Source organism: Oryza brachyantha, chromosome 1, assembly GCF_000231095.2.
Source record: "Oryza brachyantha chromosome 1, ObraRS2, whole genome shotgun sequence".
Classification (NCBI taxonomy): Eukaryota; Viridiplantae; Streptophyta; class Magnoliopsida; order Poales; family Poaceae; genus Oryza; species Oryza brachyantha.
Window position 1 is genome coordinate 13,481,443 of NC_023163.2, and position 27,473 is coordinate 13,508,915.

Below are 27,473 nucleotides of genomic sequence, written 5' to 3' on the forward strand. Positions count from 1 at the left end.
TTTCACAAAAGCTTTATATGTATATATTTTTAACACTATATTATATCCATTTTTTAGTTTTATGATAGTTATTTCACTCGTTTGTACCCTTAATAATTACCACAAATTATTAATATGCTCAGCATTCTATTACGTTCACGCATTTAGCACAAAAGATTATATATTTTCTATATATCTTTCGAGTGTACAAGGCCTTGTTTAGTTTCCAAAAACTTTTCCTAAAAATATCACGAATCTTTGGACACCTAAATGAAGCATTAAATATAGATGATAATTAACTAATTACACAGTTATGAGAAAAATCATGAGACGAATCTTTTAAGCCTAATTAGTGCATGATTAGCCATAAGCGCTACAGCATATAGTAACTAGCATATACTAATAACAGATTAATTAGACTCAAAAAATTCGTCTCGCGATTTTTAGGAAAAATCTGAAAATTGTTTTGTATTTAGACTACGTTTAATACTTTAAATATGTGACCGTACGATGTGATCCGTCTCCCAAAATTTTTTTAGAACTAAATGGGACCTAAGATGATATTTCAAAGCAATTGTTTTTTCCTATTAGATAATTTATATGTTAAATTTGTTCCTATGTAAATTTTCTATATAAAAATACTTTATGTACAAAACAAAACTTTATACATAAAAAATTACATGCTAAACTTTCCGAGCACATAGAGATATTTGCATGGATTAACAGAGGCATGAACATTCGCTTGTCAGCGTCAGACCAACCCCGCTTGCCAATGTATCGTTGGCAATCCGATTGCCCACTGGAGGCCTATTGCCAAACTTTCCTTGGCAGCCCATCCAATTACCAACGGGTTACTGATTTTTGCAGGTTTTAGAACTAGGCCCTGTTTTCGCAATTTTTCATGAAATTATCAAAATTATTGATAAAAATAAGTATGAAAATAAAGCATCACGCAGGCCTTCACCGAAATGCACAACGAATAAATGCTCGTTGTTTGCCAGTCCAAACGTCAGCCACCAGCCCTTTCAACGCAAAGATAATCAGCACATCCTGCATCCATGTCCAATAGAAGCAAAATATCCGCTGAATTACATTCTAAACTTGACTGAAAAAGCTACAATGACACCTTGTCGGTAAACTTTTGATCCATTTTGTGTCGTTTCCGTGATAACGCATCAAGCTCCAGGCCTCAACGTCAATAGGATAACAGAGAAGGAAAGTACAGGGGGAAATGTCCAAGGCAAACATGTTTTCATTCTCCAGAGAACTATAAGCACCACAGCTAGATCACCTCTCATTAAGCACCGCAGCCTTGCAGACTAAGCTCATACCACCAACTGATAACAGTGGTTGATATGTGATCGACAAGTTATGCAGCCACAAGATCAGGGGTCTCCGCCTCAACTGACAACAGTGTAGTGTGAACTTTTCCAACCCATGCGTCCAGCCGCTCGCGCAAGGCCTTCACCTGTGGAATTCCAAGTACTCTAGGCTGGACCCATGATACATGAACTGTGCTGTCCACCTCATCGATTATCCCTTCTATAAGATGAACCTGCAGTGGAAAAAAATCATTAATGTTCCAGATGCGCTGTTGACTGCGTGGAAGCTGATACACTAGCAACTGAATAGAAAACATCCACATGGATCTTCTGTAAGAAGCTGATAACTTAAGCACTGTTTTGGCTACCTAGATACCCTGCCTTTCAGTGTCAGAATGATGTATTTAAAATGATGTAGAAAAAAACAGAAGCCGAAGTCTGAAAAAGATGGGAAAAAAAACTGTAACGAAGCTGGTGCATTAGCACTAGGAATAGTGGATGATGCATTGCACAAACAAAGTCCCCATCATTACGCTTATTGGGAAAAATAAGTCGTATGGTTTATGGATAAAATTTTTATACATGTGTCTATCGTGATTAAAATTTATATGTTGTAAAATAAACTACGAAGAACAAACCACAAAATCAACCCTAAAATTAAGTTTTAAAATTTAAATTTTCGCTTATAAGCATAAGCATAATCGAAACGATTAGACAGCGTTAAGGTAAACGAAATAGTAACATGTACTAACAAGAAAAGAAACAGGGATGTGAATTACAGATCTACTTGAACTGACAGTGCACACTCGTAAGTCACTATTCACCAATAAGGTTCACAAAACAAACCAATAGAGAATTGCAAAGTAAATTACAAGTCAAGAAAGGTGAGGAATTAAAAGCAATACCAATGCATCACGAGTTATAAACAATCACCATTCTAGATATGGCTTTCACAAATTGGCAATGTTCTGATGCCAAATCTTAAAAACAATTTATGCATAACTACGATGTATTTCCATTAAAATATAAAGAATATCTTATGAAAAATAGAACATAAGAAATGTAGTTACCGAGAGGCTCTTCATAAGAAGATATTCCACATCACTGATAGAAAGATTAGTGCGCTCAGCTATAACGCTTAATGGGATAGTCCTGTCTTCTGATGGTCGGCTACAATATGAAAAAGAACACGAGGCTTAGAAGAAAGAAAACGATGGAATAGGGAACATGTGGTGGCATAGAAAAGGAAGTAGCAAAGCCATACCTAAAGATTATCTCCATCAGACACAAAATGTTGATCTTCTCTAGCAGTTTTCGTTCATTCTGCACCAAAGCTGGCTGGGCACTAAGAGCAGAATTGTGGACCCTGCAAAGTTCTTGGTAGAGAGCTAGGTTGCCAGTGTTGAATGATTGCAACATATGATAGACCCACTCCACCTTGGTTCCAATAAGACTGTTGATCTAAGGAGTACAACGTAGAAATTAGAACAAAGATGAATAAAAGACATGCTGATATAGATTTAGGGGCCATTCAAAAGATTCTTTTTTTTAAAAAAAAACACCTTGTGTCCATTTGTGGGAAATTTTTGTTTGCGGCCTGGGTTTCCACAGGTCAATATCAATTTTCACAACAAAAAAAATAAAGTCCACTTAGGTTATGTTCAATTAATAAAAGATGGTTTGACCTTAATGTATGCAAAATAATGTTTATGCTGTTTCCATTTAAAGAAAATACAAAGTTTCCTCAATAACAATTCAGTGGTTCGCCATTACATTATTCAACATTCAGCAAAAAGGGGTCACAGAGTTATCACAGGATTTTTTTCATTGTTTTTTATTACATTTTATCATATTAAAGTTAACTGCATACATTCAAGTCACGAGAATAATGCTGCTAATCTGGCAATAAATGCTGTTAATCTGAGTAGAAAACAACAAAACCACGAAACCTAACTACTGTATCATGCACACAACTATGTTGGGAGCCTTGCAGTTCGCATTAGAATGCACTTTTTTTTAAAAAAAACAAACGACTGATTATTTGTGAGTATGAGAACAAGCCACACAAAATGTTTGTAGAGGCAGGTACAAGCACAAATGATACGGGTACATCAAAGGTGAGCAACGGGAACAAAGAAATTATGCCCAAGCAAAGTCTAACTTACAATCGGGTGAGCTAATAGTTCCCCAAAGTTGTATATGTTATCACCAAGCAAAGCTGCAAGGGAGAGATCAAATGCCAAATCCTGACACATGAAAGCATCAAAGAGTAAATTATCAACACAAACTATACGGCGAGCACATTGGTATTAAACTAATGAGAAGATGAGAGGTGGAAATGATTTTTTTTCTGTGATGTAATTGGCATTGTTAATGGAACATACCAGCTTGAACGACTCAGATAGTGATTCCACGGTAGTGTACGCCAGATAAAGAAGGGCATTCTTATAGAACTCAGCAAATTCTTGGCGAGCCTTATGGTACTGAGATGATATCCAGTAAAAGCTAGCATGGACTGTGGGATCAACATCAGTCATGCTATCAAGAGTGGATTTTCCTTCGCCCAAAAGCTTCTTGCACTCCTTTTGATCTCCCTTCTCAAGGTTAATTGCAGCAATCTGCATCTTGACGTAGAGAATGGGTTCATTGATGCGCCGTTCCCTTGTCTCACGCAATTTTGCTATCACACCCTCGAGAAAACTAATAGCAGCATCCTTGTCAGGGTACTGGCGTGATGCAATGACCGCAAAGTGAGCAAGTTTGAGAAGATTGATCTTTGTCTCAAAATCAGAGATGAAATTGCTGTAGAGATGTATGATCGTGTCACTGGTCTGTAGGACGATGAATGTTGTTAGAATTGCAAAAGAAAAAAGAAAGCCCACAGGATTGCACTTCAATTAAGACCCAAATAAGGTTGAAGTAATCAAATATTGAAACATCAGCTAAGGCCTTGTAATTTTCAGCTGCTAGATTATTGCAGAACGCTTTCCGGGCAGGCCAGTAAACAGTACAAATTTTGAAAAAAAATCTACAGAGAAGTTTCTTTTAAAGAATCAAATAAATCCATTTTTCAATATTGTAATAGTTAATACTTAATTGCTAATTGAGTGACTTCTCCGATAAGTCTACACAAAGTGGTGGCTTCATGCGGCGGCCGGATCGGTATCTAATTTAGGCCGAATTAGGGTTCCGTCCAACTTAGCCAGTGTTGAGATCGAATTGGTAAATATTTTTTTTAAAAAAACGGCGGATAGGGTTTGCGGAGAGATCCGAATGGGGTCGGTAGCTAACCTAGAAAGGGCGCTGCTCCCAAGAGGAAGGGGAGGAGGAGGAAGAGTGCAGACCTGGGCGGCGGGGAGTTGGAGGAAGTGGTCGAGCTTGAGGGTGAGCTGGTGCCAGAGCTTCCGCTGGTAGAGGTCGGCGAGGTCCGCGTAGGAGTCCGCGAGGTCGGGGCGGGCCTGGCGCTGCGCCTCCACGTACTGCAGCGCCATGGAGGAGGGATCGAGGGGAGGGGAGGGGAGGAGGAGGAAAGCCGCGTGTTACAGCCCAAGCGCTGGTGAGATCGCTGCTGCCTCTCACTGTCGCTGGGTTGAACAGAGGGGAACAGAACTTGAGGAAGAAGAAGAAGAAAGAAGGAAATAGACGAATCTTACTTCAGTTTTCTCTTTGTGTGCAACTAGTGTGTGTGTATATATATATATATATATTATTGCAACATAACTTTATTAAAAATTATCGTTAGTATGTTATTATTAAATCTATAAAATGGTTTGATATATAGGTCTCAATTATTTTTTCTTTTAAAAAATATGAAAGAGTTTCTGATGGGGTAGGTGATAGACTTACTATCATCCAGCATATAGTGGCCACACCATGATATTTAATCCCCACGCACACTTGACTTCTGTCCCAAGCTAACACACAAAGCATGCAGCTTGTCTACTACGTCTTCTAATGTTGAAACACACATTTCTACTTGTTCTCTTCACTGCTTCTCGTGTATACTTCTGGAAACAGGGTATTACTCTGTATTTACTATCACGCCTTCAAGTGTGACAGTGCCGCCCTCTTGAGATGAAGCTTGACCCCAAGCGAGTGCATCCAGGAACCTTGCATGAACAACATCATAGTCTTCATAGGTTGCCATTGCCGCTGGAAGGGTATCCACCCTAACGCGGCACCAACACCTGCACAACAGCAACATTGCCTTTCTTGACCAATCTACAATTCAAAATTTTAGGAGTTAACTCAGCGACATCCAATTCCAATGGAGATGGTAAATTAGAGAACACAGGTGAATTATTGGGTACAAATGCTTTCAACTATGACACATGAAAGATAGGATGGATGAATCTCTGACCAGGTAACCTAAGCTTGTAAGCCACTGAGTCAATTCTTGCCAAAATCTCATATGTCCCAAAGTACTTCAGAGCTAACTTCGAACATGAATGAGCCACTACAGACCTTTGAGCATAATGCTGCAACTTGAGATAAATTGATCACCCCCATTGAATTCACGAGTAGTGCACTTAGCATCAGCCAATTGTTTCATTCTATTCAGAGCCCTAGCTAGGTGATGACGTAGTAAGGTGGAGAAAAATTCCCGTTCAGCCAACAACTAAGTTGCTGCTTGAGAATCACCAGTAGAAGACTCCATGTTGTCAGACTAGACTAGAGGCAGAACACCATAAGCAGGATTAGTTCCATATAGAGCTTTGTGAGGAGAGCACCGTAAGAAAGTATAGTATGACGTGTTATACCAATACTGAGCCAAAGACAACCAAGCACACCACTTCGTGGGACTGCTTGAAGTGGCATAATGCAAATACATCTCCAAACATTGGTTGACCCATTCAGTTTGGCTATCGGACTAAGGGTGGTATGCTGAACTCATATGCAATGAAATATTAAACTTGGAAAGAGAGTCTGCCAAAATTGACAAGTGAAAACTTTATCCCGATCAGAGATAATTGCCTTAGGCATGCCATACAACTTACCAACATTCTCCAAATAAGCTTCAACCAGCTGAGCTGATGTGAAAGGGTGTTTCAATGGGATAAAATGGGTGTATTTAGTGAAACGATCTACTACCACCAATATGACATCTTTGCCTTTGGATGGAGGCAGCCCCTCAATGAAATCGATGGACACTTCTAGCCAAGCACCGTCTGGTGCAAAAAGTGGTTGTAATAACCTAGGATACTTGCATAATTCATGTTTGGCTTGCTAACAAACAACACATTGTTGAACATATTCAGTCACCATTGATTTCAAGCCTTTCCAAGAAAAGAGTTCTTTTGATCCGTTGATAAGTAACTTGCATTCCTAAATGACCCACAATAGTTGATGCATGGAAAGCGGCAATGACTTTGTTTGTAAGGCTGAATTGTTGTCCACCCAAATTTTACCATTATGTCGTATCATTCCTTGTATTAAGTGAAAACCTTGATCTTTTGATCCTGTAGTCCTAGGCAGTTGTATCCACAACATACGAATTCAATACTTCTTGTGCCCATAAAGGTTGAGTAACTGAAACAACAGCTAAACGAAACAAATGACTCGCTCTAGAGAGAGCGTCAGCAGATTGATTATCCAACCCTCTCTTATACTAAAACTAGTAATGCAACCCAATGAGCTTGTCATAGCTTTTATTTCAAGGTCGGTCTCCAACATCAGATCATCCAAATGATAGAGTGCCTTATGGCTAGTTTTGATGACAAAAGGACCTCTCAATAAATAAGACCTCCATTTTTCAATAGCCATGATAATAATAGCTAAGAACTCCTTTTTATAAATTGAAAGTTTTTTTTTTATTTTGAACCCCAAAGCTTTACTGTAAAATGCTACTGGATGCCCCTCCTATGACAATACAGCTCCAATGCCAATTGCACAAGCATATGTGTCAATAGTGAATGGTTTCTGAAAATCAGGAAGTACTAACACAAGAGTGGAACACATTGTTTGTTTGAGATGTAAGAAAGCCTCATGAGCAGCTAGAGTCCACACGAACTTCTGTTTTTTTTTTTTAAGAACAGTGAGTGGTTTAGCTAGCACCCCATAGTTTTTGACAAACTTTTTATAGTAGCCAGTGAGGCCCAGATACCCCCTCAACTCTATGACAAGTAGGAATAGGCCAGTGTTGCATGCATAACCAATGTTTTCTGGATCAGTGGCCACCCCTGAGCTGAAATGATATGACCCAGATACTCCATCTTACTAGTAGCAAAGGAACACTTGCTTAGTTTAGCGAATAACTGATGTTGAACCGAAGTTTGGAGCACTAATTCCAAATGGTGAACATAGTCAGACAATGATTTGCTATAAATGAGGGTATCATCCATAAACACCAGGAAAAATTTGCGCATATATGCATCAAAGATCACATTCAGGAGACATTGAAATGTGGTAGGAGCATTGGTGAGCCCAAAGGACTTTACCTTAAAATGAAAATGTCCATGATGAGTTTTAAATGCAATCTTCTCTTCGTCAGCCACCATCATCATGATTTGATGATACCCATTGTGCAAATCCAATTTGAAAAAATAATCTGCACCAGCCAATTCGTCAAGAAGTCCATCGACAATTGGCAATGAAAACTTGTTCTTAATAGTAAGTGAGTTGGGCTTCCTATAATCCACACAAAATCGCTAGAAATTGTCTTTTTTCTTGACCAACAATACAAGAGAAGCAAAAGGACTGCAACTTGGTACAATTAAACCAGAAGCCAACATCTCTGTCACCTATTTATCCTTTTGTGCTGGAGAGTATCTATAACGTATACTCTTGTTAACGCCAGATTTTGGCAAATTACCGTTATGGATCGGAACACAACCGAAGACCAAATCGGACAAGAAAGGGTGAATCAGCTGAAGGCAGGAGATTGGACGCGGCATGGATGTAGCCGATGGAGTCCAAATCGAACAGGAATTGGAGTCCGATTAGGCCTAGGGGGTAGAGATAGATTTGATGTTGGTTCTGAGTCCGTGTAGATTAATTAGGCTTTATTTTAGAGTTTGTTTAGGATTTTTATATTTAATTAAAGTCCGAGCATTACAAGTTAGTTAGTAACGGATTCTTATCCGGTTAGGTTAGTTAGATCCGGGGTATAAATATGTGTGTCGGGGGTCCTTGTAAATCATCTACAGATCAATTAAATTCGGCGCATCGCCTCAAACACCTTCGACTTGCTTGAGCTTTCGGTGCGGGGTTTGTCAACTTCGCAATGCAAGTTCACGTTTGTCAAAACCTGTCGATCAACTAGAACATGACTGTCTTGGTTAAGTCCAATCTCCTGCCTGGTTAATCGGCGGGCTGAGTACTATTATTGCTTTAATCTATTTTAGCTTGAAGTAGTAGTAGTTCTCAATCAAATCCTTGCGAGTTCATCTATTTGAGCTGCTGGCATGATTCCAGTCGACTAGATTCTGTCTCGGTTCGGTCCGATCAATCTGGTTGAACAGGTTCATGTTATCAGATTAGATTGGATGCTCGTGAGGATTTATCGTTGGAGTTCTAGCCAGCATTATCTTAAGTGATATGCTGATTCATTTATTAGGTTCACCAATCTTCATATTTCTATGATTATATCGTATTGGATTGCATACTGTCTCGATTAGGTCTAATCTATGTATGTTTGGTGCGATCTGCTTATAGAACTTTGTCAGATTGGCTAGGATTAATGAGTGAGTTGATAGATTACGTCGGCTTGCTATCTTGTTACCCGAATGCTACAATGATTAGTTGGTTTCACATATGATTATGTTTAGGTATGTACTGTCTCGATTGGGTTTGATCTTCTAGATCTAGCGTATGCATATATGTAGTTAAGTCTTATTGTTTTATGCTAGTAATTGGTATGGTATTTTGATTTATATTTGATTCCACACTTAGTCTCCTATCGGCTGTCGGATTTACGTACGATAAGTGCTAAATTGGTCCGATAGGCTGATTAATCTTAAGACTATCTCGGTTGGGTCCGATCTTTTAAGATTAATTGGTTGGTTAGTCTGTTTGGCGTTTATCCGGCTTCTGGTTCAGCCGATTGAGCACATTTACATATGCTATTATGAAAATCCTGTAAATCCGATCGTCTAGTCCATCGGCTAGGGTCCTGGGACGGCATCGGCCACCCGGCCGATAGCGGTTTCGGGGTTAACTATTTTTCATGTTATATCTTGTTAGTTACATGATCAAACTGACTGGCACGCCCAACATTTCTAAGAATTAGGTCCTGCACTGGAGTGGACTAAGATTAACTCACAGGCCTATGTGTGTGACCGTTGTTACCATTTTCAGCGTCAACAACTTTTTACAAGTACTGATCCAGGAATGAGTGAGATAGGATGATCCAACTCTCTATGGGAAGGCAACTGAGATACAAACTAAAAAATTAAAGAATATTTGGATAACACTTGTTGAATCTCCTAAGGCACTTCAGAAGGAATGCTCACAGGTGAAATAGCCTCAATAACAGCCATAGCCCAAATATCATTGCCACTATGCCATTTTGTAATTTGTTCAGTTGTGGCAGCTGCCACCATCGGTTGATCTTGGGGAGTCGTACCATGTAATTTAATCTGCTTGCCCTTATACTCAAAGGAGATAGACTTGTTAACCCAATCACAATTCATAGGACTGAACTGAACCAATCAATCCATACCAAGCACAACATCATAATCTCCCAATCCAACACTCTCGTTGCAGTAGAGAAAGTATAAGCTTGTACCCACCATTCCAATGCAGAAATTTGGGTAGAACATGTTAAGGTATCACCATTTGCTACTTTGAGTGTGGAGGGTGTTAAAGGCATAGGTGACAATTGTAATATATTGCAAAGATCAGAGTTAATAAAACTGCGAGTGCTTCCTGAATCCACCAAAATAAGAATAACTTGATTGCCAACCAATGCTCTCAATTGAATTGTGTTAACTGGACTGCTACCTGCTATTGCATTCAAGGATAAGTGCATGTCCTCTTCACTTATATCTAGTTTAGTAACCATATTTAGCACCTCATCTGACAACACATCAGTTGTCTCAGTACACTCCATAGCCTTTATCTGACTTCCTTCTATTTTAGTGTAAATATGCGTTAGGTTGTACTTTTCAACACACTTAAAACAAAGCCCTTGTGCCCTTCTATACTCCTTAAGTTGTTATGCTTTCCACAACTCTCCAGGGCCCAATTTCTCCTTCTCATACCCCTTGACAATCGACTTATGGCTCCATCTTTTGCATTTCTCCATGCCTTCATGAGCCAATACAATTTGGTAAGCCTGTGCCACTGAATTGGGTTGTTGAGCTTGTACAAAGGCTCTAAGTTCATCCTTCAACCCCATGACAAAATGGGCCACCAAAAAATAATCCTCCTACGGATGTATCATACAACCTTATGTGGTAAACAAGATGAGCATACTTACTTTTATAATCAGTAATTGTCCTAGTCTGAGTCAATAATAAGAGCTCATCCATTTTCGTGTGTTGTTTGTTAGCCTCAAACTCAAGTAACGATGCCTCCCGCAAATGATCCCAAGAGTGATACCCATTCTCTTGCTTTCATGCTTGGTACCAGTGTGCGGCGTCACCAGTCATGTTTAACATAGCAGTTGATACCTTGAAACCTTCCACAATCTGGTACAACTCAAAGTATGTCTCACATTGATCCACCCAAACACTCATATCAGGCCCATCAAATTTAGGGAAATCCATTCTCGGTGCCCAGGGACGCTTCTGCCTCATGTTGGCATTCTCTCGAACACTTGGCATGGGGGCAGGAAAAGTTACCTGGGGCAACATTGATTGATGTTGTGCACCTATCGATGTTCTCTCGCCAGAGTGCCCTCCAACCCGTGGTGGAATCAACAGCGGTGGCAACGTTGGTGCCGATTTCAGGGCTTTCGCCATATGTACTTGCTCTTGCTGCACTTGCCCAAGTGATGTCTTGGATAAATCGATCTTGGCCTGCACCAAATCCAGATGCTCTCCATACTTGTCAAGTTTCTCATCCACTTTGTTCAACTACTCGCTAATCACCTCCATTGCCTCCATCTTCATGGTCAGGACTTCAGCACCTCCGTCAACCTCTCCTCCATCTGCTCCATGGCCGACACCACTTGCCTCACTTGCACACCTTACTTAGATGGGGCCATGGTGCTTCCTCCTCCAAACCCAATCGAACCAAACGATGGATTTATAGCAGTTCAACCAAAAGGGGAACCCTAATCAGGCTATAAGAATGTTACCGACCGAGCTGAGAGATTGCGAGGTAACAACACACGGATCGAATGCCTTTGATACCAATTTGTTATAGCCCAAGCGCTGGTGAGATCGTTGCTACCGCTCACCGTTGCTGGGCTGAACAGAGGGGAATAGAACTTAGGGAAGAAGAAGAAGGAAACAGACGAAGCTTAGTTCAATTTTCTCTTTTCTATCCAATACAGTGACCACATCATAATATTTAATCCCCACACACACTTGGCCTTTGGCCCAATATAACACACAGAGCCTACAGCTTGTCTACTACGTCTTCCATTGTTGAACACGTCTTTGTACTTGCTGCCTTTACTGCTTCCCGTGTATACTTCTGGAAATAGAGTATTGCTCTGCTTTTGCTGCCACGCCTTCAGGTGTGACACCACTATGTGGGTGGGAGTGGGGTTGTCATGAGCTAGCCTGCTAGGCCAGCCACCGGAGTGAAGATGCAGACGACGACGCGGTCCTACCCATCCTGGAATTTCCACATTAACATGTTTTCGCCAGTGGTTTATTAGGATTTGTACTCACTTTCTTTCAACTCTTTTCAACTGTGTAACGAAACCGGATCCTCTGCATTAGAGAAGCTTTATATGTATATTTATTGAACACAATATTATATCCATTTTCTAGTTGTATGATAGTTAATTCACTCATTTGTACCCTTAATAATTACCACAAATTATTCATATGTTCAGCATTCTATTACATTCAGGCATTCAGCACAAAAGATATTTATTTTCTATATACACTTTCTAGTGTATAATCTTTATAGATACAACTTTGTAAGATGGTATTTCAAAACAGTTATTTTTCCTATTAGATAATCTATATATTAAATTTGTTCCTATGTAAATTTTCTATATATAAATACTTGATGTACAAAACAAAACTTTATACATATTATATCTTAAACTTTCTGAGCATATAGAGATGTTTGCATGGATTAAAACTTTATACATATTATATCTTAAACTTTCTGAGCATATAGAGATGTTTGCATGGATTAACAGAGGCATGAACGTTCCCTTGTCAGCGTCAGACTAACCCCGCTTGCCAATGTATCGTTGGCAATCCGATTGCCCACTGGAGGCCTATGCCAAACATTCCTAGGCAACCATCCAATGACCAACGGGTTGCTGATTTTGCAGGTTTTTAGAACTAGGCCCTGTTTTTGCAATTTTTCATGAAATTATCAAAATTATTAAAAAAACCAAGTATGAAAATTAAGCATTACGCAGGGCTTCATGAAACGCACAGCGAATAAATGCTCGTTTGCCAGTCCAAACGTTGGCCTTTTCAACGCAAAGATAATCAGCTCATCCTGGATCCATGTCCAATGGAAGAAAAGTATCAGCTGAATTACATTCTAAACTTGACTGAAAAAACTACAATGACACCTTGTCGGTAAACTTTTGATCCATTTTGTGTCGTTTCCGTGATAACGCATCAAGCTCCAGGCCTCAACGTCAATAGGATAACAGAGAAGGAAACTACAGGGGGGAATGTCCAAGGCAAACATGTTTTCATTCTCCAGAGAACTATAAGCACCACAGCTAGATCACCTCTCATTAAGCACCGCAGCCTTGCAGACTAAGCTCATACCACGAAAGGACGGTTAATATGTGATCGATAAGTTATGCAGCCACAAGATCAGGGGTCTCAGCCTCAACTGACAACAGTGTAGTGTGAACTTTTCCAACCCATGCGTCCAGCCGCTCGCGCAAGGCCTTCACCTGTGGAATTCCAAGTACTCTAGGCTGGACCCATGATACGTGAACTGTGCTGTCCACCTCATCGATTATCCCTTCTATAAGATGAACCTGCAGTGGAGAAAAATCATTAATGTTCCTGACGCACTGTTGACTGCATGAAAGCTGATACAGTAGCAACTGAATAAAAAATATTTACATGGATCTGTAAGAAGTTGATATAACTTTATCTGTTTAGGCTGCCTAGATACCACCCTGCCTTTCAGTGTAAGAATTATGTACTTAAAATGATGTAAAAACAGAAACCGAAGTCTGGAAAAGATGGAAATAACTGTAACGAAGCTGATGCAATAGCACTAGGAATAGTGGATGATCCAATGCACAAACAAAGGCTCCCGTCGTTTCGCTTATTGGAAAAATAAGTCGTGTGGTTTATTAGCAACCAAAAAAATTATGGATAATTTCTTTTATACAAGTGTCTATAGTGATGCAAAATCAAATGCTATAAAATAAACTACGAAGAACAAACCACAAAATCAACTCCAAAATTATGTTTTAGAATTTAAATTTTGGCTTATAAGCATAAGCATAAGTAATACGATGAGACAACATTAAGGTAAAAGGAATAGTAACATGTACTAACAATAAAAGAAACAGTGGTGTGAATTACAGGTCTAGTTGAACTGACAATGCACACTCGTAAGTCATTATTCACCACTAAAGGTTCACAAAACAAACCATAGAGAATCATTAAGTAAATTACAAGTCAAGAAAGGTGAGGAATTGAAAGCAGTAACAATGCATCACGGGTTATCAACAATCACCATTCTAGATACAGTTGTCACAAATTGGCAGCAACGTTCTGATGTCCAAGCTTAAAAACAATTCATGCATAACTACAATGTATTTCCATGAAAATGTAAAGAATGTCTTATGAAAAATAGAACATATGAAATGCAGTTACCGAGAGACTCTTCATAAGAAGATATTCCACATCACTGATAGAAAGCTTAGTGCGCTCAGCTATAACGCTTAATGGGATAGTTCTGTCTTCTGATGGTCGGCTACAATATGAAAAAGAACATGAGGATTAGAAGAAAGAAAACAATAGAATACGGAATATGTGGTGGCATAGAAAAGCAGTAACAAAACCATACCTAAAGATTATCTCCATCAGACACAGAATGTTGATCTTCTCTAGCAGTTTGCGTTCATTCTGCACCAAAGCTGGCTGCGCACTAAGAGCAGAATTGTGGACCCTGCAAAGTTCTTGGTAGAGAGCTAGGTTGCCAGTGTTGAATGCTTGCAACATATGATAGACCCACTCCACCTTGGTTCCAATAAGACTGTTGATCTAAGGATTACAAAGTAGCAATCAGAACAAAGATGAATCAAAGACATGCTGATATAGATTTAGGGGCCATTCAAAAGATTTTTTATCTTAAAAAAAGCCACCTTGGATATTTTTGTTTGGGGTCTGGGCTTCCACAGGTCAATATTTTCATAGCAAAAAAATAAAGTCCACTTAGGTTATGTTCAACTAAAAGATGGTTTGCCCTTAATGTACACAAAATAAAGTTTATGCTGTTTCCATTTGAAGAAAATACAAAGTTTTCTCAATAACAATTCAGTGGTTCACAATTACATTATTTGACATTCAGCAAAAAGTGATCACAGGATTTTTCATTGTTTTTATTACATTTTATCATATTAATATTAACTGCATACATTCAACTCATGAAAATACTGCTGCTAATCTGGCAATAAATGTTATTAATCTGAGTAGAAAACAACAACCACAAAACCTAACTACTGTAGCATGCACACAACTATGTTGGGAGCCTTGTAGTTCACATAGAAAGCATAGTTTGAACAAAAAAAGAAATACTGATTATTTGTGAGTGTGAGAACAAGCCACACGATATGTTTATAGAGGCAGGTGGAGTTAATGCCATGGTCAAGTACAGTAATCGACAAGCACAAATCATATGGATAAATCAAAGGTGAGCAGTGGGAACAAAGAAATCATGCCCAAGCAAAGTCTAACTTACAATTGGATGAGCTAATAGTTCCCCAAAGTTGTATATGTTATCACCAAGCAAGGCTGCAAGGGAGAGATCAAATGCCAAATCCTGACACATGACAGCATCAAAGAATAAATTATTGACATAATCGATTTGCAGAGAACAATGTTATTAAACTAGTGAAAGGAGGAAATGATTTATTTCTGTCCTGTAATTGGCATTGTTAATTGAACATACCAGCTTGAATGACTCAGAGAGTGATTCCACAGTAGTGTACGCCAGATAAAGAAGGGCATTCTTATAGAACTCAGCAAATTCTTGGCGAGCCTTATGGTACTGAGATGATATCCAGTAAAAGCTAGCATGGACTGTGGGATCCACATCAGTCATGCTATCAAGAGTGGATTTCCCTTCGTCCAAAAGCTTCTTGCACTCCTTTTGATCTCCCTTCTCAAGGTTAATTGCAGCAATCTGCATCTTGACGTAGAGAATGGGTTCATTGATGCGCCGTTCCCTTGTCTCACGCAATTTTGCTGTTACACCCTCGAGGAAACTAATAGCAGCATCCTTGTCAGGGTACTGGCGTGATGCAATGACCGCAAAGTGAGCAAGTTTGAGAAGATTGATCTTTGTCTCGAAATCAGAGATGAAATTGCTGTAGAGCTGTATGATTGTGTCACCGGTCTGTAGGATGATGAATGTCGTTAGAATTGCGAAAGAAAAAAAGAAAGACCGCAGGATTGCACTTCAATTAAGACCCAAATAAGGTTGAAGTAATCAAATATTGAAAAATCAGCTAAGGCCTTGTAATTTTCAGCTAAGCACGCTTCCCAGGCAGGCCACTAAACAGTTTTTTTACAAAAAAATCTACAGAGAAGTTTCTTTTAAAGAATCAAATAAATCAATTTTTGAATATTGTAATAGTTAATACTTAATTGCTAATTGAGTGACTTCTCCGATAAGTCTACACGAAGTGGTGCCTTCATCCGGCGGCCGGATCGGTATCTAATTTAGGCCGAATTAGGGTTCCATCCAACTTAGCCAGTGTTGAGTCGAATTGGTAATTTTTTTTAAAAAAAAAACGCGGATAGGGTTTGCGGCGAGATCCGAATGGGGGCAGTAGCTAACCTAGAAAGGGCGCTACTTCCAAGAGGAAAGGGGGGGGGGGGAGGAGGAGCAGAGGAGCAGTGCAGACCTGGGCGGCGGGAAGTTGGAGGAAGTGGTCGAGCTTGAGGGTGAGCTGGTGCCAGAGCTTCCGCTGGTAGAGGTCGGCGAGGTCCGCGTAGGAATCGGCGAGGTCGGGGCGGGCCTGGCGCTGCGCCTCCACGTACTGCAGCGCCATGGAGGAGGGATCGAGGGGAGGGGATCTGTGCTGCACAGCCAACTCTCTCGGAAGGAGGAGGAGGAGGAGGAAAGCGGCGGCGTGGGGAATTCCGGCGTGGGTTGGAGTGGGATTGCCGTGCGCTAGCCTGCTAGGCCAGCCACCGGGGTGAGGATGCAGACGACGACGCGGCCCGGCCCACCCTGGAACTACCATTCCATGTTAGGATTTATCCTCACTTTCTTTCAACTGTATAACTTAGTCCACCTTTTGGTGAAAATATCAGGTACTCCTTCCGTTTTATAATGTAAGACGTTTTAGCTATGCTTAGATTCATCTATTAACCAATGTATATTGTTTATATATATGTCTAGATTCATTGATATCTATATAAATTTAGGATACGCTAGAACGTCTTACATTTTGAAACGGAGGTAGTAAGTATTATCTTAAAATGAGCATCACACACCTTCTCTTTCTCTCCACTTTTTTTCCTTGGAAGTAAATACTTGGGTTACGACCCTCGGCACTAGGTTGTCCCAAGAAATTCAATGATATGAAACGATAACATGTTGTATGTCATACTAATGTAAAAGAATAAATATAATGACACGCATTGCAATATTCAATACTCCTTACCCCTTAGTAAACACTAAAGTATGAAATATAACAAGAAATATCAAGTGGAACAAGACCACATGAAAAGGGCTTGTTGAAACCAGATTCATGATATGTTATGGCACTTTGACGGCGTGTGGTTGTAGTGTGTCCTTCTTTGTGCACCCATGCAATACAACATGACGATACTAGACAAAAGCAATCGCCTAGATATTACCCTTTTTATATATTAGTTGGTACTTTTTAAAAAAAACCTTATTTCGAAACTAAACCCTAAAAACACTTTAACAAAAATAGGTCATAAGCTTAACGTCAATGTCCTTGACATTGAGGCTATACGCGTCAGCGCCAGCCACTTTGGCACTGACACCCTGCCAACATGGCCAATGAGCTATCTCACCCCGCCGACATATTAGATATCAACAACATTTTCACTAGCATTGAGGTTTATGCTCAGCGCTAGGGACATTGGCATTGAGGTAGGCCGAGCCACCTGACCCTGCAATTCATCCTTCTCCCTTCTTCCCCTTAGCCACCTTGTGCTCCTCCCCCCCCCCCTCCTCCTGAAATCTCCTCAAATCGAAGGTTATGTAGTGGGCATTGCATTGGAGATTGATTTGTAAGGTAAATCATCTAAAAAAACCCTAATCCCCATATGTTTCCCGCATTTTTTGAGTCTCTAGGTTAACCATGGGGCAGTTGAACGTGGCTCGGGATGTGGTGTAAATCAGGGAATGTAATGGTGTAGTTGTATATTGATGTTGGTATGGAGTATATCTATTGATTTTGCAAGTTTTGTACTATTATGCCATGGGTAAATTTGGGAGGGATGTATAGTGCCCTTCTATTGTAAATATTTGGATATTAATATTGATTCATGTTTATGTCGATAGGTATATATCTATACTGCAAATGGTAGATTTTTGCGAGAAAGAGTGTAGCTGATAGGTGGAGGATAACTAGTATAGGCAAATATCACACATGTTGTAGTGCGGAAGCATGTGGCAAGCACTTGTAGCTTACTTCGAGGTTTACTGGTAACATGTTACAGGTATTTGTCTGAGTTAAACCTACTTTGTCTCCTATAGTTGCTCACCGTTGGGTACACGCGTTGTCACCTTTGTTGCCCCTCCTTTTTTTTTGCTGGGGTTGGGACGGGAGAGAGAAAAAGGGAGGGAGGGGCGCTCACTACTAGGCGCATGCGACATCGCCGCTCGGCTCTGTCGCTCCTCCTTTTTTCGCTAGGTGTGGGACGAAAGTTTAGAGCAGAGAAAGGTGACCGCATGCCTCGTGTCCAAGTCACGCGTGCCCACGAGGTGGAACAACCATGTCCTGACGATTTTTCCAAATCGTCTCATCCCGAATTTTGAAAAAATTACCTATCTAGGCCACGTTCGTCTCCAGCCCTTAGTTAACTTAACCCCCTCATTTTCCGCGCACACGTTTCCCGAATTGCTAAACTGTGTATTTTTTACAAAAATTTTCTATAGAAAAGTTTTTTTAAAAAATCATATTAATCTATTTTATATTTTTTTAATAATTAATGATTAATTAATCATGTACTAATTTATTACTACGTTTTCCGCGCCAGATAAGTTAACTTACCAACCCTCCTACCGAACGTGTCCCTAGTCTACAAACCAATACGCGTGAAAAAATAAGGTGCCTTTATCCCAACCCATGAAAATACTGCAACGAAACACATCATTAAAAATCATCTGCCGTCACATATTTGAGACTCCCCTATGAACAATCCTACCACTTGCTCATGTAACCATACTCTGACCTCCTCGTGTTCACCACCATCCATGACTAAACCTACCAGTTGATATCAAAAATTGACAGCCGATGATTTCAATTTGGTTATTTGGTTTAGACAAAGCCTAGTTGAATATTAAATTGATAGCCAATGATTTTAGTTTGGTTATTTGATTTAGACATAGCCTAGCTGAATATTAAATTGATAGTCGATGATTTTAATTTGATTATTTGATTTGGACAAAGCCTTATCTTGTATTTGATTAAATTTAGTTTGTAGGTGGTTAACCATGGTATTTCTGAGTTTATTTGAGATTAATATTTATGCAAGAGGATATATGGTCACATATACTAGATGAGATGCAGAGATCGGAGTTTGAAAGGTGAATCTTTCCCAATATTTTTTATAAAAGAAGAAGCTTAAGAACAACACACGGTGATGTTGGAGCAGAAGGAGGTCCTCGCTTGTCACATTTTTATTTTTCCTATTTAATTTCCTTTGCATAGGTCAATAATATATAATTCTTAATATAATTAATATGAGACTAAGCCAAAGACCAGACACCCTATATATATATGGGTTGAGGCCGATTGGAAAGAGGACAATCGTAATCAATGGATACATAATTTTATCTTATTTCCTTTTACCAATGCACTTTCCTTTTCTGGGTTTTCTCTGTTCCATCGATCAGGCATTGGCGATTGCCACCATTCTCACGCCATCTGCCGGCGGCAATACGCATCGTAGCAGCAACAGCAGCAGCTACGTGTGCACCGGCGCCGGAGGGACGTGTTGTGCCTGTCTGCTTCCTGCTGTCTCCTGTTGTGCTGCATCTATGCATGCATCGACACCACCCAAAGAGATTCACAAGCAGCAGCAGTGGCTAGGCAATTTTCTTCCGTGAAAATCATTAGTCGCACGTACCAATCGCACCCGAGATTTTTTGTTAGCAACACTATCCGCACCACCATCCATCCCTAAGAGGAAGTTTTACAACAGAGACGACAACTAACTCTAGTCTTATTCATGCCTTCCCTTATCCCTACATCAATTAAGAGACGACATATAGGCTGCGTCAACTCTAATACACACTCCAACACCATTACATTTGTTTTCTCTCTCACTAACCCTTGCATTTTTTTTGAAGTTTGTGTAGGGGTTGCCTCTTGTGTGAGAGGTGACCCATCCTCCCTCTCCTTACCTCTCTCATCCATCTCAGCACCCAATACTGCATAGCACTTTTAGAGAGAGAGCATATGTGTGATTACTTACTCTATACCTATCCCACCACTAATATAAGAGCAATTGTCGTGAGGTAAACGGGACATAGGAAAACGAGGAGGAGGAAGAAAGTAGGGTTAAGAAAGTCGTTGCCTCATTCCGGAGTTTAGGTTAAAGAAAAACAAGGAAAACTTAGTATAGTTTGCTCAGGGACGATCCAAGAATAAGGAGTAGATGTTTAATTTGGCTAGAAGTAAAGATAAATACTGAAGGACTCGGAACAACTGAGATAAATACTCAGTTTTTCTATGCTAACGTGTGCTCCTATCTTTTTATTTATGCTTATGCTTCTATATCAAAAATTAAGATTCGAAACTAATTTGGATTCGAAACTAATTTGGAGTTGATTTGATGTTTTTATTGTAGTTTATTTTTGTTTTTTTTATCACTAACCATACATATATAAAAATTATACACACAAATTATTTTTTAATCATTAATAAATGGTTTCCTTTTTCTTATTAGCAGCAAACTGATGAGGCTGGTGGTTATATATGTCCTGCGAGCATGGAGTATTTCATTTACGGAGGAGCAAGATTGCAGTTGCTTGACTAAAAAAAAGAATGTAGTTGTTAATATCTGGTCCATGAATTTCTGCTTTGCTATAAAGTTTAATTTCATTAGTATTTTGATACTGTAATTCATAAAACTATATTTGCTGCTGTAGAGATTTTTATTTGGCAGATACGTGCCACATTATGTTTGACACCCAAACCATTACATACGCAAGTTGTAGCAGTACGAGACAGTGTGTACTCTGCTGCTGCAAGCCTGCAACCATGGAGAGTCCGGTCCCTGATCATGTAAGTGGAACGGTAAATAAATGACAGTGTCGGAATACTTCAATCAGTGTTTCTGAAGACTAAAATACTTTTTATTACCGTAGCAAATACTATATTAACAAATCTCAACCATCTATTTAATTCGATGGTTACATGCTAGACCAAATATATGCTACTGTAGCTCTCTGCGGTAGCACCATGCTGCTGCATAGGATCTCATTCCAACCCTCGAGCATTGGAACTACTGAAGAGAAGCTGGGGGTAAAAAGTTACTAGTTCGGTCCAAAATAAAACTATTTCTACCTCTAATCCTTTATTTTAAAACAATGTTATTTTTGCATGTATTATCATCTCCACCAATCAAAATCATTCTTCACTTATTTTTTCTACCTACGTTCTCTTCTTGGTCAATCCCAATTTTTCTCCATAATTCTCACCCAGTTTCTTAATTCTTCTATTCAGCTCTAGCTCTAGAAATAATTACATTTTAGGATGGAAAGTACCCTCTTAGCTTCTTATTACAACCAAGATACATTTAAAAAAAATGTTTCTGTAACTCTGTATACATGTATTCTTGCGAGCATCGCTCTATACATGCTGATCCAAAAGAAAGAAACGCGAACAATCCTGCAGGGAATAAGAAAAAGAAAGAAAGAAAGAAAGAGAAAAGGTGATGCTCTACCGTAGGCGTCGTCAGCCAGCTATGAAGACTAAGCTCTGCCTGACGGCCGGAACCGAGCAAATGAGGGAGCCGAAGATCCCCGTGAGCCCGTAAGCGATGGCGCAGAAGGGCAGCGCTTCGGGCTCCTTGGCTGACAGCGCTGCTGTTCCCAGTCCATGAGCACTGCATATACATATGGATTTATATATATGCTCACATCAAATGCAGGCATTCTTATTCATATACAAAGCATACTGTATTCCTCAAAAAAATTGCTAAAAGAATCAGCAGGCAGGTTACATAAGAAGGTACCACATTTATCATTTCACTTGTATTTATATTCATACTTATAAGCTAAAATTTGAATTGTCAGTCCTAATAAATTTATTATTAATTTTAAGTTTTTTTATTGTTATAGTTTATTTTTCAGTTTTAACTTTTATATAGCTAGAAACACTGTACCTGGAAGCCGTCCCTATTCCCCGTGCGATGGGGTCGTTGAGTCCAAGCCTGTCCATGGCTGCTTGCACAAAGTTTGCACCGATCAGCCCGGTGAGGACGACGACCGCAGCGGTTAGCGAAGAATTTACACCTGCATGGGACACACAAAGTCAGTCAGTTATCCACACCATAATAAACCAGCAATACTATATATGCCCAGAAATTGGTTCCCAGCAATACAGTGTGTACCTTCGAAGAAAGACACAATGCTCAGAGCCAACGCCACGGTTATACATCTCGGTAATATTGATAAGGTCAATGTGGGCTCTAGCCCTATCAACCGTCCTAGGACGGCAGTCGAGTACAACGAGAATGTCGACGCGATGGCAATTGATGTGAAAATTTCCGCCGCGTGCCTCTTCACGAGCTGAAATACATCCAGGACAAATTAAACTCGTTGATCGATCGACTAGCCAATTAGCTTTCACACATTCGGAATTGCGGCATCGTCTTTTTGTTTTTCTTATAAGCTAAAATTTAAATATTAATTTGGAGTTGATTATAGAGTTTTTTCATAATAGTTTACTTTCAGTCTTTATTTTCACATCGCTAAAAACACATATACAAAATTTTATTTATAAATTATTTTTTATTTATAAATATATCGTTCGTCCTTTTCCACCAAAAAGCTAAATGATACGCAGAGCCTCAGGCTACAGGAATCATGTCACGCCATAACCACGAATGCGTGCTACTGCGTACCTTTCTCTGCTTGAACATTGAGAATGCAAACGATATGATAACAGAGCCAAGAAACCCCATCAGGACGTCACCAGCTCCAGGATTAGATGGAGTTTTTGTGAGGTAATCACCTGGAAAAAAAAACACCCATCTATTTCAGAACTCGCAATTTGGTGATATATATAGGCAGGCCTGTAGTCAGGGTTCAGCCTTACAATATACCTAGCACTGCATCAACTCCAGACCGGGAGAGATACCCATACGCCACTGCCGCCAAATCCGCAGAGAGTGCACAGCAGATGATCGGGTGCAGCACTTGCTTCACACCAGATGGCAGCCTGCAGTGAAGTAATGAACAACAACACATATTAATTAATTGTTAAGAGAAATGGAGTAAAACAAGCTATAGGAAAAGGTGCTGCTTCAAATCAAATCTTACAGAGAACCAAGTGTTGTCTACGATTTGAGCATATATTTATTTACCCAGAACCAACCATGTATCCCAGTACGGTTGAGGCGAGGAGGAAAGGGAGGCACGTCCTTGCCGTGGTGCCGAGCGCCGTGGGGTTAACGTACGCGGCCGCGAACGACGCGACGAAGATGGCGCCCCACGCCCAGAATTCGAGCGTCGCGAAAGGGGACGGCTTGCTCATGGGCTCGGCCGGTATAAGCTGCGTCTTGACGATCTTTCTCACGGTCAGCGCTGTGTATCCAGCTACCGTGAGTGAGGCGAACCAGCCACCGACTACAAAATGTAAAACCCATATGGCATCATCATAAATAGTTATTTCAGATTGAAAGTGACTTAATGCTGAAATTAAGTAAACTGTGATCCACGTTGCAAGCTGGTGAGGTAATTTTACTGCAAATTAATTGATCAGCTATCAGTGACGTATCTAGCCAACGATATTAAAAGTTTCCATCACTCTTTCTATTAATTTTTACCATAAAATTTTAAAAAGATCTTTACGGGACCTCTAATGGTTTTAACGGGCCCTTGCCGCCTCATGCTAAATCCGCCCCTATCATGTATAACAGTATAAGGGTTAGCACTAGTTCACTGTCATGTACCGCTGTCAAAATATTTATTGTGATTGAATTTATTCTAAATATATTTTAATAATCACTTATATTTTCGTATATTTACACATAATTATTGACGACAAATGATTAAACATGTGCCAATAAAATCAAAAAACATTAGCTATTAAAATAAGGATCGAGTAGTAGAATGTAAAATGCAGAGCAGAGAGGCATGTTGATCATGAGGAAGAAGTTGCAGAATGCAAGAAAACATGCAGTGATTAATATACGTACAGGTGATTAAGAAGATCTTGAGGCCGGAAGCAGCCGGGACGTCCCTGACGGCGAGCGGCAGGACGACGAGGGAGGGGACGTAGAAGAGGGGGAGCCACCTCTGGATGAAGAGGGTGGCGGGCTCAAAGAAGTCCATGAACCCCTTGGCGAGCGCGGGCGCGACGGCGTCGAGGACGACGAGCACGGAGAAGACGCAGAACATGCCGAAGAGGGCGCTGGGGAACTTGATGGCCGCCGCCGCGAAGGCCTGCTTGAGGTACTTGTCGGAGGCCAGCACGATCCCCAGCGACACCACCAGATGGACGGCCCCGACGAGCTGCACACGCGCAGACCATCCAGCTCGGCGTCAATTCATTCGATCAGGTCATATGGCGATGCAGGTGCGAGGCGCGTCGCGGGCGTCGATCGACTCACGCTGGGCAGCCCCGAGGAAGGGGCGGTGGCGGCGCCTCCTCCTCCTCCTCCGGCGGCGGTGGCGTGGACGGGGGCGATGAGGCCGTGGCGGAGATTGGAGGGAGCCATGGAGACGGCGGCAGGGCGGTTGGAGGAGGAAGAGGAGGAGGAGGGATTGAGTCGGCATCGGCAGGGAGGAAGCGTGCGGAGGCGGGGCGGCGACGTGGCGGTGGCGGAGGGCGAAAGGCGCCAGCGGTGCCCGCTGCTGCGCAGCAGCGCAATCATGCAGGGCGAGGTCGCTGCCATCGCCTCTCTCTTCTCTTCTACAACGAATTATTCTTCTTCTTTGGCTAGCGGCGAGGGAGAGCTGGCAGTGACAGTGGCTGGAGGAAGGAGGAGGTGAGCAGCGGCAGTGGCAATGCAAGCCAGGTGGAGGGAGGGAAAGGCAGGGGCAGAGATGCTGCTGCTAGTGCTAAGCGTGGCCAGGAATCGGGATGGCTTTGGGATTGGGATTGTTCGGCTACCGCACGCCAACATATCATCGTTATTAGCGGTTCCAGGTGTGGTCTTTCGGCTTTTATACGGTTTTCTGCCTTTGCTTTTATCGGTTCGACCCGTTTCTATTTTTGTTTTGGTGAGACTTCGATTATTGTGGAGAAAAAGCCGCCGCCGAAATCACGGAGGAGACAAAGGTGAAGCCTGTGCAGCGAGAGAGGACGACTGGACGTACGGACGATCAGACCTCGGCGGCGCGCAGTCGGCCTCTCCGGCTGCCCCGCCGCCGCAAACGCTCCGCCCACGGCTGGCGTCCAGATGTATCTCCGCCGCCAGCCAGCCGCCCGCCCAGCGCGGTCGTCGCGCCGTGGCGGCGGGCTCGTTCAGTCGCGGGCCGCTGCGTACTCCTTGCGGCGTGGCGATTCCCTGCTGGTGGGTGGGCGGCGAATAACCGAATAAGGAATGTGTGGGGGAAGAGAAGATGTGCGGGGAATAACCGCTAGTTGGCCTTGGGCCGTGGATTCTCCGACGGGTTGGAATTTTCACAGCTGAGTAGTACTACTGCCGTCACGAAATAAGATTATTTTTTAATTTTTGTATAAAATGTTTTGATTTTTTGGCTTATTTAAATTTTTTGTGATTAATATTTTTATTCTTACAAGATGAAAAAACATAAATGTGACTAATTTTTTTAGTTTTTATACAAATTTTTTAAATAAGACGAATGATCAAACATTAGGCACGAAAAAACAAAAAATAAAGTTATTATGGGACGGAGGTAGTACTAGTTGGATGCCATTTTTTAAGAGAATTGCTATATAACGGTATACCGTCATTGTCACAACCAAATCGAGCGGATGGTGTGGCTCCTCCTCCAGAACTAACAAACCAATGTCACGGTATTCTTCAGCGAGATCCTTGCCTTCTTGTCATGGCAAACAATTTAATTAAGCAAGCATGCAACCAACATCGTTATATGTTTTAGTTTTAGTTTTTTTCCTTATAACTTAAACAATCTAACCGGGCAATGACGGGATGCATATGGCAGTTAACAACGTCCGACCTCGTCGTGGCACTGTAGCAGCGTTTCGGCTGCAACGTCGCTGCCAACCACCGACGAAGAGCGCCTTGACGAGGCTAGGGCCAAGGGCGCTGCAGCCTCCCTTGCGGACGAGCGAGGTGAGGCGGTTCATGAGGCAGGCGGGGTTGATAGCGGAGGACCGCGACAGGAGAAAGTACACTGTGCCGAGCTCCAGCGGGTCGTCCAGTTTGAATGGCCTCTGCCTCGGCTACAGTAGATGTGCACGGTGACGATGGAACCCTCATGATACCACTGATACCAAACGTGATATTGTTCGGATATCATATATGATACATGTGAGGTGTCGTGTTACTTGTGAGGTACCATATTACCTGGGCATGATACCTTGAGATATCATACACGATACATGTTTCTTGGACATGGTACCATGTGTGGTATATTTGAGGTTTCATACATGATACATATGGGATACTGTCACGCCCTGAGTTTACCCAAGTCAAGAATTAATTAAATAATGTATTAAAAATAGTTTGTTAATTAAAGTTCATGAGAAAACCCAGCGTAATAAATTAATTTAATTTAATTGGAAGCTTTTTGGATATTCTAAAATGTCCTAAAAGCATGTTAAATTATTAACAGGATTTATATCTAAATTTTAGAGAATAAAATTTGCTCTAATAAACTTAATAAAAATCGGCAAAATTGGAGGCAATTTCTTTTTTTTCCTCTCCTTCCTTTTTTTCCCTCCTTCCTTTTTCCTTTCTTTTTCCCTTTTTCCCTTTTCTTTTCCCCTTTTCTTTTTTTTCCTCCTTGGCCGAACTCCTCTGCTTCTCCCCCGTGTGCACGATCTCCTCCTCCCCTCCAGCCGTGCACGATCTCCCCCTTCCCCCCATCGTATTCCAACTCCTCCTCCCCTGCCGTGAACATCCTCACCACCTCCTCTCTCACGGTAAAATCAATTCCGAATAATTAGGACTCTAATTTTTATCCCTTTAAAACTTTATCTATTCATTGTTAATAGGAGATGAGTAACTAGATTTATCTCTAACTCCCCCTATAAATACCCCCTAGAGCCTCACCTCTTTTGCCCATCTCCCTCTCCCGTGCTCCTTGAGCCACCTCCTATACAGCAGCTGCACAGCAAGCCGCTAGCAGCCCTGCTGCATCCCTGTTTGCAGCAGTGCAGCCGTCTGCCGATTTCTTTCCACCAAATCTCAGGTTCGCATATATTTTATTCTTGCGAATCAATTTAAATTCATCTATCGTTTAATTGTTTAGGTTTTCTGGCTGAACAGCGGGCAACAGCAGCAATCCGTCGCTGATCTCTCCACCAAA

At 41.1% G+C, this 27,473-nt stretch overlaps 3 protein-coding genes across 3 annotated transcripts; all 3 read right to left on the reverse strand.

Moving 5' to 3' along the window:
• Positions 1 to 1,016: 1,016 nt before the first annotated feature.
• Positions 1,017 to 4,954, reverse strand: LOC102714505 (26S proteasome non-ATPase regulatory subunit 13 homolog B-like). Its single transcript, XM_006644158.3, has 6 exons — positions 4,646 to 4,954; positions 3,686 to 4,132; positions 3,467 to 3,547; positions 2,566 to 2,762; positions 2,372 to 2,471; positions 1,017 to 1,534 (listed from the first exon to the last, which is right to left on the reverse strand). The coding sequence occupies exons 1-6, from the start codon at positions 4,790 to 4,792 to the stop codon at positions 1,349 to 1,351; spliced, it is 1,158 nt and encodes a 385-aa protein (XP_006644221.1). The 5' UTR covers positions 4,793 to 4,954; the 3' UTR covers positions 1,017 to 1,348.
• A 7,937-nt stretch (positions 4,955 to 12,891) lies between these two features.
• LOC102714780 (26S proteasome non-ATPase regulatory subunit 13 homolog B-like) lies at positions 12,892 to 16,760 on the reverse strand. The gene is made up of 6 exons (XM_006644159.3): positions 16,483 to 16,760; positions 15,525 to 15,971; positions 15,315 to 15,395; positions 14,421 to 14,617; positions 14,228 to 14,327; positions 12,892 to 13,374 (listed from the first exon to the last, which is right to left on the reverse strand). Exons 1-6 carry the CDS (start codon positions 16,627 to 16,629, stop codon positions 13,189 to 13,191), a joined length of 1,158 nt encoding a protein of 385 aa, XP_006644222.1. The 5' UTR covers positions 16,630 to 16,760; the 3' UTR covers positions 12,892 to 13,188.
• Positions 16,761 to 21,408: 4,648 nt separating this feature from the next.
• Positions 21,409 to 25,150, reverse strand: LOC102701779 (plastidal glycolate/glycerate translocator 1, chloroplastic). Its single transcript, XM_006645873.3, has 8 exons — positions 24,623 to 25,150; positions 24,209 to 24,524; positions 23,375 to 23,636; positions 23,114 to 23,229; positions 22,913 to 23,022; positions 22,400 to 22,577; positions 22,172 to 22,301; positions 21,409 to 21,892 (listed from the first exon to the last, which is right to left on the reverse strand). Exons 1-8 carry the CDS (start codon positions 24,905 to 24,907, stop codon positions 21,742 to 21,744), a joined length of 1,548 nt encoding a protein of 515 aa, XP_006645936.2. The 5' UTR covers positions 24,908 to 25,150; the 3' UTR covers positions 21,409 to 21,741.
• Between the last annotated feature and the right edge of the window lie 2,323 nt (positions 25,151 to 27,473).

What these genes read in the sequence shown, in the direction of transcription:
- LOC102714505 (XM_006644158.3), bottom strand. Translation starts at nt 4,792, where the DNA reads ATGGCGCTGCAGTACGTGGAGGCGCAGCGCCAGGCCCGCCCCGACCTC. An exon ending in TCCAACTCCCCGCCGCCCAG is followed by an intron (nt 4,133 to 4,645) that starts GTCTGCACTCTT and finishes ATCGTCCTACAG; the next exon opens with ACCAGTGACACGATCATACA. An exon ending in TTCTTATGAAGAGCCTCTCG is followed by an intron (nt 1,535 to 2,371) that starts GTAACTACATTT and finishes TTTCCACTGCAG; the next exon opens with GTTCATCTTATAGAAGGGAT.
- LOC102701779 (XM_006645873.3), bottom strand. Translation starts at nt 24,907, where the DNA reads ATGGCAGCGACCTCGCCCTGCATGATTGCGCTGCTGCGCAGCAGCGGG. An exon ending in CAAGATCTTCTTAATCACCT is followed by an intron (nt 23,637 to 24,208) that starts GTACGTATATTA and finishes TACATTTTGTAG; the next exon opens with TCGGTGGCTGGTTCGCCTCA. An exon ending in GGATACATGGTTGGTTCTGG is followed by an intron (nt 23,230 to 23,374) that starts GTAAATAAATAT and finishes ACTTCACTGCAG; the next exon opens with GCTGCCATCTGGTGTGAAGC.
- LOC102714780 (XM_006644159.3), bottom strand. Translation starts at nt 16,629, where the DNA reads ATGGCGCTGCAGTACGTGGAGGCGCAGCGCCAGGCCCGCCCCGACCTC. An exon ending in CTGATGGAGATAATCTTTAG is followed by an intron (nt 14,328 to 14,420) that starts GTATGGTTTTGT and finishes TTCATATTGTAG; the next exon opens with CCGACCATCAGAAGACAGAA. An exon ending in TTCTTATGAAGAGTCTCTCG is followed by an intron (nt 13,375 to 14,227) that starts GTAACTGCATTT and finishes TCTCCACTGCAG; the next exon opens with GTTCATCTTATAGAAGGGAT.